The sequence below is a fragment of the Hydra viridissima genome, unplaced genomic scaffold (assembly GCF_058129835.1).
Source record: "Hydra viridissima isolate aposymbiotic clone 2 unplaced genomic scaffold, HvirCarnegie_v1 scaffold_7, whole genome shotgun sequence".
NCBI classification, from domain to species: domain Eukaryota; kingdom Metazoa; phylum Cnidaria; class Hydrozoa; order Anthoathecata; family Hydridae; genus Hydra; species Hydra viridissima.
In genome coordinates, this window is record NW_028324306.1 from 7,280,258 (window position 1) to 7,292,957 (window position 12,700).

Here is a 12,700-nt window from a genome sequence, read left to right on the forward strand (position 1 = left end):
AATATTTAAACAATAATAATACCGCAATTTTTTAATTAGCTTCCTATCTTCATCTGATGACAATATCAAACAAATATCACTAACAAAGTTTGATATATCTTTGTGATGTAGATAACCTTCTAAAGCTTGAACAACTTTTCTTCTCTTTTCAGAATTAAACATCAAATGTGTAGCATGCTATATTGAATAAATAATAATATACTCAAAGATATTTTAATATAAATACACTATAGGCAATATTCATAAAAGCACATTTTCATACAAAAGTATTTTCATAATTTTTTTGCAATTTTGAGTTTGATATGATCAAAATATATTTTTAATGAAAATTTTTCAAACACTTCAATGTCAACTTTTCAAAAGGCCTTTTTCTTGATTTCAAAGAAAGGATAATATCTTGAGAAAGACTTTCTGCTGTCTTTTCTAATAAACAAGAGTTACTGGTGAATGAACAATTATTTTTCTAGCATGAGTGAGAATTTTTTCAACCAGAATAGGATAAATTCCACAAATGATTTTGAAAGCTTTTTGGAAATTTTCATTGTGGGTTAATTTTGCATAAAAAAAGAGAAATAATTGCTCATCACCCATGCTAATGTTTAACTGTCAGTTATGATAATAAGCTTTTGAATTACACCACAGCAGTTTAAATACCAGTACAGGAAGGAAAAAAAAAGGAAGTTGGTAGAGCAATTATGTTATATAGTTAACAGCAGCATGACATAAGTAAGGAATTATTAAAATTAAACATGAGTAGAATTTGCAAAAATTAACCATTATCAAACTGACACAAGATTTTTCTTCTGAGCTTGTTACTATACATTCTAAACTTGACTAAGAGCAAAGACCTAGCCTGAGGAAGTGTTGGGAAAAAAAGTTACTAATCAATAAATTTGAGATTTCTATTCTTCTTTTTTTTTTTTTTTTTTTTTCTTATTTTGATAATTTTGGTTAAAAATTGATAGAGGATAATTTTCATGTTACAAGCCTCCATTTTGATAATTTTTTTATTCTTTTGAAGCAAATTTATCTCCCTTTCAAATAACATAACAGCAGTTTAAAAAAATTGATTGTAAACAAAGAAAATGTAACTGGATAAATGTCAGTTGTATTATCAAATTGTGGAGTGAACTTTTGAATTGTGGAGTGAAGGTCAAATTGTGGAGTGAAGGTCAAATTGTGGAGTGAAGTTTTGAATTGTGGAGTGAAGGTCACAGATTGAAAAGAAAATCAAGAAATCAAGAAAGAGGTCAAATTTAAAACTCAAACAAAAAGAGATCAAGGAGATAAATGCAAATCCAGAATACTCTAATTGTAAAAAATAATGTAAAAAAAAACTGCTCTGAAGTCGACAAGAAGTCAAAAAGAGATATGGTTACAAGACATACAGGAAACAGAAATTCTCTAAAAAACCCTAACAACAATTAATTGAAGGCCAAAAACAAGGTCTAAAATTGCACCAAAAAGCTTCAAGGAAATCAAAAGTTCATTATAATGGATGATGAAGCCAACTCTGAAGTTTATGTGAAAGAATATTTAAAAAAAGCAACTTTTGCCTATGATCTGAAACCATTATGATCCACCCATTTTCTGGCCTGGTCTTGCATCTTTCGATTACTCAAGAAGTGTGATCGAATGGTGCAAAAATGGCATCAATTTCATCCCAAAAAATATGAATCTATCAAACATGCCACAACTTTATTGAATAGAAAAATTTGGGGCAAACATGAAAGATGAGCTGCATAAGGACAAAATTGCAGCAGACATCAATCAATTCTACTGAAGTTGGACTGTGGCATCATGAAATTTTACAAAAGCTATCATCCAAAAGCTCATTAAATGGAAAAAATATTGTGATTAGCTTGAATATATGTTTTCTGATAACTTTACTGTATCTGGAGATAAATTTACTTTAAAACAATAAAAAATCATCAAATTCAACTAAGTAGTTTTTGAAATGTCCCATGGTAGAAAAGATCTTACAAAAACTGTTGTATATGGTAAATATTTGGGTGGTTATAACGCTAAAGGTGAAAAAAAAAATTCAGATATTTCACTTTCAAAGATATCAACCAATTATGGTACTTCAATCTAGAGCAGGTTTCTTTCTCGCTATTCAAAGACTCTTTAAGTCACTGTATAAAAAGAAGAGTGGTGATAAAATTAATATCTCTAGTAGAAGATGAAGAACTTAATGACTACTTTGATATGAAATCAAATCAATAAAATAAAACAAAATACCTGAAATATTAGAAAAAGATGTGGCCCATTTTATTTCACCACATTCAACTATTTCTTTTAGGAGATTCAAGATTAGTATGGAATTTTTGCATATTAATACAGAATTATGGTGTAATAAGGAAGGCTATTTTAATGGTAAAAAAGTTATATATATGTTAAGAGTTGTAATTGATACAGCTGAAAGAAGTGTTAAATTAATAACTGATTATAACATTAAAGGATGAAGAACAGCAATAATATTTCTTACAAGCAGTTTTTGAATGTCATGTAAAATCTCCTGGTTCTTAAAAAGCCTCCTTATCCAAGCCTCTGCCTTCTCAAGAATAAAATAAAGTGTAAATTAAGTTTATGACAATTACACAGTTAAAACTTCACGAACGTATTTTTTTAGTCAAGTGGAGCAATATAGGGGGTTCCGCCATTAAGATTTCAAACATTAATTTTTCTTAGCCACTCTAGTGAAGATGGTAAGCCAAACCAAAGGGAGATTTTAGAAGATCTTATTTGTTCTGAACCTGGCAAAAAGTATTTAATTACTTATTGAAGTATTTGTACAAAATGTGTAGCAGTAGCATCAGGTATTTTCCCTGACCATATAAAGTAGATTAAAATTAGCACACACATATGCCAGATAGGTGAATCTTGCAAGCAAACATCTTAGAATTTGGTGCTCTGATCATGGATTGCTGTTAGCAGAGTTCACTATGGGAGTTTATTCTGTCATATGTTTTGATATTAAGGTAATATACTTAATTTAGTATAAAAATTCAAAGCTATACACACATTTTAATACATTTGTGTAACTTACATTTAAATGTACAACTTACAAAAATATACTATATGGATGTAGAAATATACTATAAGATAAAAATGCCTACTTATAAAAAAAACACAGCTGGATTCAGGGTCCACTACATATTGTTAAACAGATAGCCCTGGTGAGAAAACATTTTCAGCTTGTGCAGAATATTGTACTGTTGTATGTATACCTTGAACAAACACATTGAAAGCTTGTGTCTTCAGAAAATACTTTATGGTTGAGATGAAGGAGAAAAAAGATTTGCAGTGCAGAAAGTTCTTGAAAAGAGAAAAAGACAAGGTCATTTGAGACAGAAAAGGCAGAAAAAGAAGAATACCAAGAAAAAATCTTGGTAAACTGAGGAGATCAGTAAACCAATTATTACCTGTCTACAAATTATTAACAGAATATTTATGCAAACATTCATTTTAATAACAGAATATTTATGCAAACATAATTTTATTATCTTATAAGCACTCAAGAGTGCTTTTCACTATGTAGTAGAGCAATTATGTTCAGTTTTCAACTTTGTTTAAAAAATGAAACCATTTTGTTGGTTTTTCAATAATTCTGTCCTTACGGTTGAACAACAAAGCATGATCTTCAATACTAACACTTTAAAACTTAGCTATAGTTGTATGCTGGACTTGAAATATGTAGCAAACACATATAATCACAAAATTATCAAGGAAGTTGCATGCTCAAACAAGAAATTTTGCAATTGCATCAACAATCAGCAATGCCAACTTACCAACATTGCCTAATAGAAAGCACACTATAAAAAGCCTTTTTTTTTTCTTCTCTTCCCAACCACATACATGAAGTATATATATGTATAAGTGAACCATCATTTAAGTTATGTAAACCATCTTAAGTTGTTTAACACAGTGAGGTACAAAAATGGTACCGAATCATTCAAGGAAGTGTTGTATATAAAAGAAAATAATGGAAAACTGTTAATTAAATGAAATGTCATCAGGAAGTGTCAGACCAACAAAGCAATTTATGTATGTATTAATTTATTAATTTGTTAATGTATGTATGTATGTATGTATGTATGTATGTATGTATGTATGTATGTATGTATTTATGTATGTATGTATGTATGTATGTATGTATGTATGTATGTATGTATGTATGTATGTATGTATGTATGTATGTATGTATGTATGTATGTATGTATGTATGTATGTATGTATGTATGTATGTATGTATGTATGTATGTATGTATGTATGTATGTATGTATGTATGCATGTATATATGTATGTATTATAGAATCTTTTATGCAAAAAGATTACACAAAAAAACTAAAAATACCATATTATGTAAGGTTTTTAATGCAGCAGAGAATACTTTTGATTCCTCTATTTTTAGTGACCTAGAAATTAACAAAAGTTTTAGCTTGCTCAATGACTTTTCCACCAACTCTTGAACTTCCTGAAATGGAGTGTTTGCAACATAAACATTGTTTACTTGGAGTAAAACATCTCCAGCACAAACACCAGCTTTGCTAGCAGAGGAATCATTTAGAACTGAACTAACATATACAGGAAAACCTCCTGTAAAAATAAAAAAAAGTCAGTAATTGTAATATATAAACTGAATGTGCAATAATAAGCAGACTGTACTTTAAGTATAGATTTACTTTAAATGGTGCTTTAACACGAACTTTAAAATACTACACACACATACACACATATACTATATATATATATATATATATATATATATATATATATATATATATATATATATATATATATATATATATATATATATATATATATATATATATATATATATATATATATATATATAAACATTAAAACCTTTTAGCCATAATCCAAAGGTCCCTTTTTTCTTCAAATTTTTATTCTTTAAACAAATTTTTTTAATCTTTGAAATTAGCATTAACTGTTCACTAGAAGATTTCCTTGTAATTTCTATAACTTGATTTTTGATAAAAAGAAAAACATCCTTTTTTTTTATATCAAGAATTTCATCTCCTGGAAGAACACCATCTTTATGGGCTAATGAGTTTTCATGAACTGATGTAATAACTACTGGGAAATCTCCCATAATATCAATACCATAAGCCTCTGGCCAAGACATAGATGTCATTTTAAAGATATCTGATGATTAAACATACTTTTATTTATCTCAATTTCTAAAAACATTAAAAAGTTGTTACTTTAAAATATATATTTAAACAATACAAATATACATACATACATACATACATACATACATACATACATACATACATACATACATACATACATACATACATACATACATACATACATACATACATACATACATACATACATACATATATGGATAGAAAAACAATCTGGGAGAGTGCCACCCTAATATATATATAATTTCAACTAGAAATCTGTGCTTAATGACATATATATATTATCTTTTAGTGCTATAAGCTAAAAATATTAACGTTATGTGCTTTTGTATGTATAGATTGGGCATAAGTAATACTTATTTATCTTTTTTATTGATATGAGACTTTTTGGAACTACAATCTACAGAGTTTGCAAGAATGCCAGGAAAGAGCAAGTTGAAGCAATCATGAATTTATATCTGATTCTCAATTGTTGCTTTACTGGGATGGGAAAATTCTTCCTGTGCTTGTTTTGGGTGATGGCATGGATAAACTATTTGGTGTCCCAAACTTAGCCTCTGGAACTAGCCACAATGAATTCATCACAATATACAATCTTGTAGAATCATGGATATCCACTGATAATACATACTGAATGACCAAACAACTGTATATGAAGATATATGAGGTATATCTGTGATCAGCACATAATGCATTTAATCTCACAAATAAGGAAGAAACCTAGATTCATTGGTTCATGTAGTTTTTACTCTTCTTTATAGTGAGGCTTGGGGAAAATTTGCAAGACCTATCGCTGTGGATTAATCATGATCATGAAATAAGCATTTCTGACAACAACTTCTTAATTAGGCAATATGCAATTAATGTTTTTCATGTGTCTAAGACCTTTTCTAACTTTTATAGAAGTGTGCAAAAAGTCTTAGACACATTCGACTATAGTTGGATTTATAAATCTATTTTATAAATAAATCTATTTTATAAATAAATCTTCGACAAAAAATATTAATGATGCTCTTAACATTAAAAAGTTAAACTTTTCCCTTTTCATCGAAAAACAATATAAAAAAGTTAAACTTTTCCCTTTTCATCGAAAAACAATATAAAAAAGCGCGTATGAAATAATACGATATGAAATGTAGTAACTAAAAAATCTCTCAATAAAAAACAGTTAATATTTGATATTCACGAGAAATGCAAAATTATTAGATAAGTTGTTGTTCATTTAACTAAATGTTTTTGCACGTTTGAATCCACGTGCTAAATTATTGATTTCGATTTGTTTTCTCGTAATCGCTTTGATATTTGTTTCGTGCTATGCGCACATGAATTGAATGCTTAGTAGAAAAAGGCAAATTTTTCACGAATACAAAAAAAAAAAGTTAACCTGGGGCTTCTAGTGTTTATGAAGTTTCTATGAAATATTGTATTTTAAACTTTCATATAATGAAAATGCCACCTTAGTTTATTTTCCGTTGTTTTAGAGTATTATCTTTTTTCCACTCAGTTGGTGTGCCATAAAAAATCGAAAAAATCTACTAAAAAGTGGTTTCTGAAGGTTTTTTTTACATTTTATTTACTGAAGAAGTCAAAATTTTCTCACCTACAAACTTTATAAAATGCCTTTTTGTGGGTTTTACATTATGAAAACAAGGATTGTTTGAGAACTCTTTTCATCTCGTAGGTGAACTAAAAGCACATTAACGTTTAAACTTTTACTCATATTTATATTCAATTTTTTTCACTTTTTATATTTTATTTATTTGTTTGTTTATTCAGTTATTTTTATTATTTTGATTTTTCAAAATGTTTACTTATTTATCAGGGTTATGTAGAGATTCGTAGATCTTTACCACCTTTGTTGTCTTCTCTAAACTTAATCGGTTTCTGATCTTTATCCAGATAAAAAGCTAATTTTTGGTGTACAGAAACTTACAAATTATAAATCTTAGGTAGAACTATCAACCTAAATGCTGAAAAATTTGAAAGTATTTTAGCATCAAATTTTATGTGATTGTTTGCTAATCCATCTATATCAAGCAGAAAAACGAAAAGAATGTGCCAAAACGATTATAGTCGGTTTTTAAAATAACGTGAAAAAAGTTGTTGCTCGGATTTGGGATGGGAAATTTTTACCAACCTTTAATATTAGGCTCACTGAAGAAGAAAATTTTCTTACTGTAATTACCAATGAAAAGTGGGCACAAGCTACTTAAAATCCAATTAACAAATGGAACCCTCCTTCCTTCCATATTTCGTAACTACTTTAACAGTAGGACAACGTGTGGGCATAACCTAAGATCAGTCACTTTTAACAGCTTAACCATCCCACAAAAACAGACAACTAAACATGGAATAAATCCCATTACATATCAGTGTATCCTTTCTAGGAACACCCTTCCGTTCACCCTAAATTCAGATTTTATCCTTAGATCCAAGAATCTGTTCTTAAAGTCACTCCATCATTTTTATCTAAAAAGTTACGCTTAACTTTATTCTTAACCTCTATAACTTTTTTCTGTACATTTTATAATTTCTTATTTGTGTATATGCGTATATATGTATGTATAGGTGAATACATTATAATAACTATTTGACCTATATTTTAATTCTTTTAAAAGTCTGTTTTATAAGTGTTACTTATAAATTTTTGTAAAGTTCTATTTTTACTATGTGACTAGTTTATTTCTTATGTTTTTCTCTTATCTTTTCTTTATATTATTTAGGTCATTGCGTTTTATTAGTGAATTACTATTTGCAATGACCTGTGTTTTTTGTAACATCCTTAACACGAAATATATATATATTGATTGATTGATTGAAGATAAAGTGTAGAAGCGCTATTATGATTTCACGGCTTCGAATAAGGTCGAACTAAAGGTGTCTGCATGCTTTTGAAACAGTAGTTAGAAGGGATTTACAAATTTTCATCACATTTACGTGCTTGTATTGAAAAGTGTGTTTGAAACTAAAATTGACCAAGTTACAATAATTCTAGATATTCTATTGAAAGAAAATTGGAAAACCTTATTACGAAATTTAATTCTGTAACGAAATGGTGAAAAAGCATTTTTAAAATTTCAAAATTAATGGATTGGTACACTTATGGAGCAAATGCAAAAAAGAAAAAGTGCTGCTAGGGCGGTGATGTTATTGGATTTGGATTAAAAATTAGACCTCCAGCTGTAATGCGACAAGGTTGTTGTTGCAAGGCAGCTGGAAGTCTAATTTAATGGCTACTCAATTTTTGCAATTCCTTTCCTTTCTTGGTTAATTTTAACTTAAGTTAAAATTTCTTGAGAATGAAAGATTAATGAAATTTTAACTTAAGTTAAAATTTCTTTAATCTTTCTTGGTTAATTTTAATTTAAGTTAAGTTATTTTTGTAGTAAAAGTACCCTACCAAGACCTTTTTTCCAAAAAGAAATTTAGAAATGAAAATGTTGATGAAATTGTCTCATGTAGAGTGAATTATAAAAAATTTAGACGGGTTTCAGATTTTGTTAAATGTAAGTACCAATTACCACATGATATATGTGGATTGCTACATAATATATGTGAGTTTGAAAATAAAGTAAACTTATGAATTTGTCATAAATTCGGCACGGGTTGCCATTATACTAGAGACCTAATACTTCACTAATGAGTTTTTATGGTCAAACCTAAAAACTTTAAATGATATGTCTATATAAAATTTTCATTAGGTGTCTGAAAACTAAAATTGTAAATTTATTTTTTCAATACAGCTTGCAGAAATATTTAGATACAAATAATTTTAAAAGAAAAATTTTTGGATCAAATTCTCATAATAAATTATCAAACTTTTGATGATCTGAATTTGAAGTGTTTCAGTCAAAATATTAAACCGTAATAATTTTATCATGATGAGCTAAGCGGCTCTTGCTCCCCAAATCTAGAGAGCTAGATTTAGAGATTTCTTTAACTTAAAATTTGAGGATTGCATGTCTGTATTCTATTTGTAACAGTTACTTAAGCAAAGAGCAGGTCTTCCTCTCTGATTGAAAAACCGGAAATCAGGAACGACTCAGTCTTTACTGGATAACTGAACTTACTGCTATTAATGTTAGTAACATGTTGGTGAAGTAACACATCACAAAAAAGAAAGAAAAGCTAGTAAGGAAAAAGTTTGAAGATTACTTCACTGTATTAAGACAAATTAGCAATAATAATATTTTCGCAGTTTTTCAATAAAACAACAATGTCGTTGTTTCAAATGTTATTGATGATTGTTGTCAATTGTCTTGAACTCTAAAATAATAACAAAACTGAGAAATCAGAAATTCAAAATATTACTGATTTTACAGTTTTTTTATTATTTTTGTAAATAGCTTATTCAATATTTTGGGTTTTTAGGGTTTCAAAAAGTAAAAGTTAAGTCTCTTTAAAAATTGTTGAATAACGGGTGATAACTAAAAATCCGGACAAAGTTTAAAGGATCATAACTTCCTCGGTTTTTAATGTTTTATAAAAATAAAAAAAGTATTTTATAGAAAATTATTTAATTCATTCAATATAATATTCAATTTTATTCAACCACTCCATTTCGTCTGACAAGGTCAATCAAACTCATAGTACGACTAACTGTTTCTTGGATAACATTAGGATCAACTTTGGTCAAACAATACTTAATTCTTTCTTTAAGTTGTGAAAGTTTTCTTGCATGTCAATTATTCTTACTCACAAAACCTTTCAATATTGACCAAAAATTTTCAATAGGCCGGCATTCGGGTAAATTTGGCGGATTATCTTTTTTTTGGTACAATTTCAATATTTTTAGCCTTTATATATTCCAATACGCTTTTGGCATAATGAGAAGATGCAAGATCTGGCCAGAACACAAAATTATTATTTAAATGATGTTCTTCTATAAACGGGATAAGTCTCTTTTGAACACAATGCTCTAAGTAAATAAACTGGTTGATAGCGTTGCTAGATTCTCGAAAATATGGTTTTGCGGTACCTTTGGCCGAAATAGCGATTCGACCATTGTTTTTTCTGGAAACTTCTCTTTTTGGCTGTATTTTACATTCGGTGGAATCAATAAAGTATCACTGGAGTAGTAATTAGCATTTCCATTTATCGAACTGTGATTTAAAGTAAAATACGATTCATCGTCAATGATCCATTCAAAGTCTCGGTAATTTTGGTAAAGCCGACTGCAGCATGTTCGAATTCTTAGCATCATTTGCTCATCTCGCTACGGAATCTTTTGCTTTTTATAACATTTGATAGCAGACTGATTTCTAAGTATTTTATTCACAAACGGTTGCGAAATACTGAATTTACAAGCTATTTGCCTCTGTGAAATACCATCTTGATGGTCAAACATGGTTTTAAGCTTAGAAACCTTACTTTTTGGCTTTTTTTTTTTGGCTATTCGACCACTTCCAAGCTTTCTTTCATGTCCAAATTTGTTTTCAGCGCGTTTTATTATGTCATAAATGGTAGTTCTTGGAATATTTTTAGCAAGAAAATGCTTTACTGTGTATGTTTTGCCGAGATTTATATTTTCCAAATAAAACTCATTCACACGTTTCCGCTGCTCATCTTCGTTTTTTGGTTCACCTTCATTTTTAAATGATTGATTCAAATACTTTTTATGTTTTTCTAAAAAAAGAATATGTGAGCTAAATAAATATATTTTAATCATTATGTATACTTATTTTAACACGAAGCAAAATTAACTTTAACTTTGTCCGGATTTTTAGTTATCACCGGTTACTAATAGGGCAGATTACGGTGGCTAGCCATCTTCCTCAAAATAAAAAAATACGAATATACGCAAAACATCTTTCTACAATATTTTGTTAAAAATGGTTGACATATTTGATAAACAGCTGAATGACCATGAAAAAACTAATATTGCTAAATCTCCATGTCTTTGCTGTGAATGTATCTAATTTAGACAAAAAAGATTTTTCGTGTGAAATTAAAGATTGTTTTTTATGATAAATTTAAAACTATAATGATAACAAAATAGTATTTTTTTTTTAACAGCAGAAGTTGTGATTATTTTTTTTTATAATTATTTTTGTCATAGTTGGTTTTCAAGGGTTGTATTTCCAAAGCTATAGATTCAGTAACTTTTACTTTAGTTTAAAATACTTTGAAAAGTTGCTTTTCAATTTAAAAAACACTTTGGTTTCAAAAATATTCTACAAAATTTGAGCGAGGGGACTAATTTAGTTTTAAATATTCTACGAAATTTGAGTGAGGGGACTAATTTCACTTTGCTACTAATTTTATTATAATCAATTAATTGATTTATTATAAACATATCACGTGAGCTGTCCACGTCAAAACGTCTTGTCCACAAGTGTTTAGCTGTTTTAGATATTTGAATATCTAATAGAATTAACAATCAAAGTCTATCGAAAAAACAATCAGTGTCCTCTTTTCTATTTAAAATAAGTTTTGTTTAAGATTCTTTTCTATTTAAAAGATATTAACTATTAAAGCAACTCAATAAGAGTTTGGAAAATTTGCTCTTTTTAACAAGAATTCTTTTTTAGTTCCATTCTTTTTTTTTTTTTTTTTTGCATTACCCCCGGTACAAATAAAACTCATTTTATTAAGTGTTGGAGCATTTGCATACCTTTTTAAGCTCTAATACTTAAACACTATTTTTTAAGTTATATGAAACTTTTGTTTAAATATGTAAAACAACTATAGCTCAGTAAACTAAAATGAGTTATAGTTTATCAAAGCTACCCCCATTCAAAAAGTTATTTCTATGCATGTGCGTTTTCATAATGGTGCTAAACACTAAGTAAAGTCCTTTACCGGCTGCTAATGATCATTTCTGACGTGAAGCTGACCGTTCAAAAAAAAAAACCTATATCTCTAAAAGACTTTCACAATGGTAATTCATGATATTATTTATTTCTTTTATCATTTATCTGAGCTCTTAGTAAACGTCCAAAAAACTACATATTTATGTTTATATATTCCGTTGCTTTTAGACTGATGAAGTAAACCCTAAAGCTTATCCTCTTGCTGATCCATCATTAACAGCAACAATCCTCGATCTAGTGCAACAAGCTGCAAATTACAAACAGCTACTAAAAGGAGCAAATGAATCAACAAAGGCTTTAAATAGAGGAATTGCTGAGTTTATTGTTATGGCAGCTGATGCTGAACCGTTGGAAATTTTACTTCATTTACCTCTTTTATGTGAAGATAAAGTAAGAGACATTTTTTTTTTTAATTTTAGTATTTAAAAACAACTTATTGCTCATATCGCATGCTTTTTTTGTAATTGTTGTTGATGTTTTAGAATGTGCCATATGTGTTTGTTCGCTCAAAGCAAGCACTTGGTAGAGCAACTGGTGTCTCACGCCCTGTTATTTCTTGTGCTGTTACAATAAATGAAGGATCACAATTAAAAAGTCAAATTCAGACAATCCAACAAGCAATTGAGAAACTTCTCATATAAATTTTTTCCCTTTAAACTTGTACTTACTCTTTATATGCTATGTATAAAAACAAAACCTAAAAAGAT

General features: G+C 28.5%; 4 protein-coding genes across 6 annotated transcripts in view; 2 read left to right on the forward strand and 2 right to left on the reverse strand.

Moving 5' to 3' along the window:
• The window catches only part of LOC145184915 (uncharacterized), a 27,528-nt gene extending 23,044 nt beyond the window's left edge, over window positions 1-4,484 (reverse strand). The window contains exons 1-2 of one of the 2 annotated variants that reach the window (XM_090092433.1): window positions 4,359-4,484; window positions 23-177 (exon numbers count right to left, since the gene is read on the reverse strand). Coding sequence is in view for 1 of the 2 variants with exons in the window: in XM_090092432.1 (XP_089948558.1) it covers window positions 23-177; window positions 3,792-3,797 (161 nt within the window). In the remaining variant the exon portion in view is untranslated. Of the gene's footprint in view, window positions 1-22; window positions 178-3,791; window positions 3,918-4,358 lie in introns of those variants that run through there. The other variant, XM_090092432.1, reaches the window with a different exon arrangement.
• The window catches only part of LOC149885926 (E3 SUMO-protein ligase ZBED1-like), a 131,892-nt gene that overhangs the window by 63,514 nt on the left and 55,678 nt on the right, over window positions 1-12,700 (forward strand). The gene's annotated exons all lie outside the window — the stretch shown is intronic.
• LOC149885931 (Na(+)/H(+) exchange regulatory cofactor NHE-RF3-like) lies at window positions 3,792-5,217 on the reverse strand. Of its 2 annotated transcripts, XM_090092454.1 has the most exons (3): window positions 4,871-5,211; window positions 4,515-4,600; window positions 4,224-4,419 (listed from the first exon to the last, which is right to left on the reverse strand). In XM_090092454.1, the coding sequence occupies exons 1-3, from the start codon at window positions 5,160-5,162 to the stop codon at window positions 4,363-4,365; spliced, it is 435 nt and encodes a 144-aa protein (XP_089948580.1). In that variant the 5' UTR covers window positions 5,163-5,211; the 3' UTR covers window positions 4,224-4,362. The 2 variants fall into 2 exon arrangements, with proteins under 2 accessions (XP_089948579.1, XP_089948580.1); XM_090092453.1 differs by having other exon boundaries at window positions 3,792-4,600; window positions 4,871-5,217.
• On the forward strand, window positions 11,925-12,697 carry LOC145184174 (NHP2-like protein 1). Its single transcript, XM_080059789.2, has 3 exons — window positions 11,925-12,061; window positions 12,162-12,383; window positions 12,476-12,697. The coding sequence occupies exons 1-3, from the start codon at window positions 12,059-12,061 to the stop codon at window positions 12,632-12,634; spliced, it is 384 nt and encodes a 127-aa protein (XP_079915915.1). The 5' UTR covers window positions 11,925-12,058; the 3' UTR covers window positions 12,635-12,697.

Bases quoted from the DNA above. Each gene is read 5' to 3' on its own strand.
- LOC149885931 (XM_090092453.1), bottom strand. From the start codon at position 5,162: ATGACATCTATGTCTTGGCCAGAGGCTTATGGTATTGATATTATGGGA. The intron at 4,601-4,870 runs GTTTTAATGTTT...TTATTTTTACAG, and splicing joins CTTTGGATTATGGCTAAAAG to GAGGTTTTCCTGTATATGTT.
- LOC145184174 (XM_080059789.2), top strand. The intron at 12,384-12,475 runs GTAAGAGACATT...TTGATGTTTTAG, and splicing joins CTCTTTTATGTGAAGATAAA to AATGTGCCATATGTGTTTGT.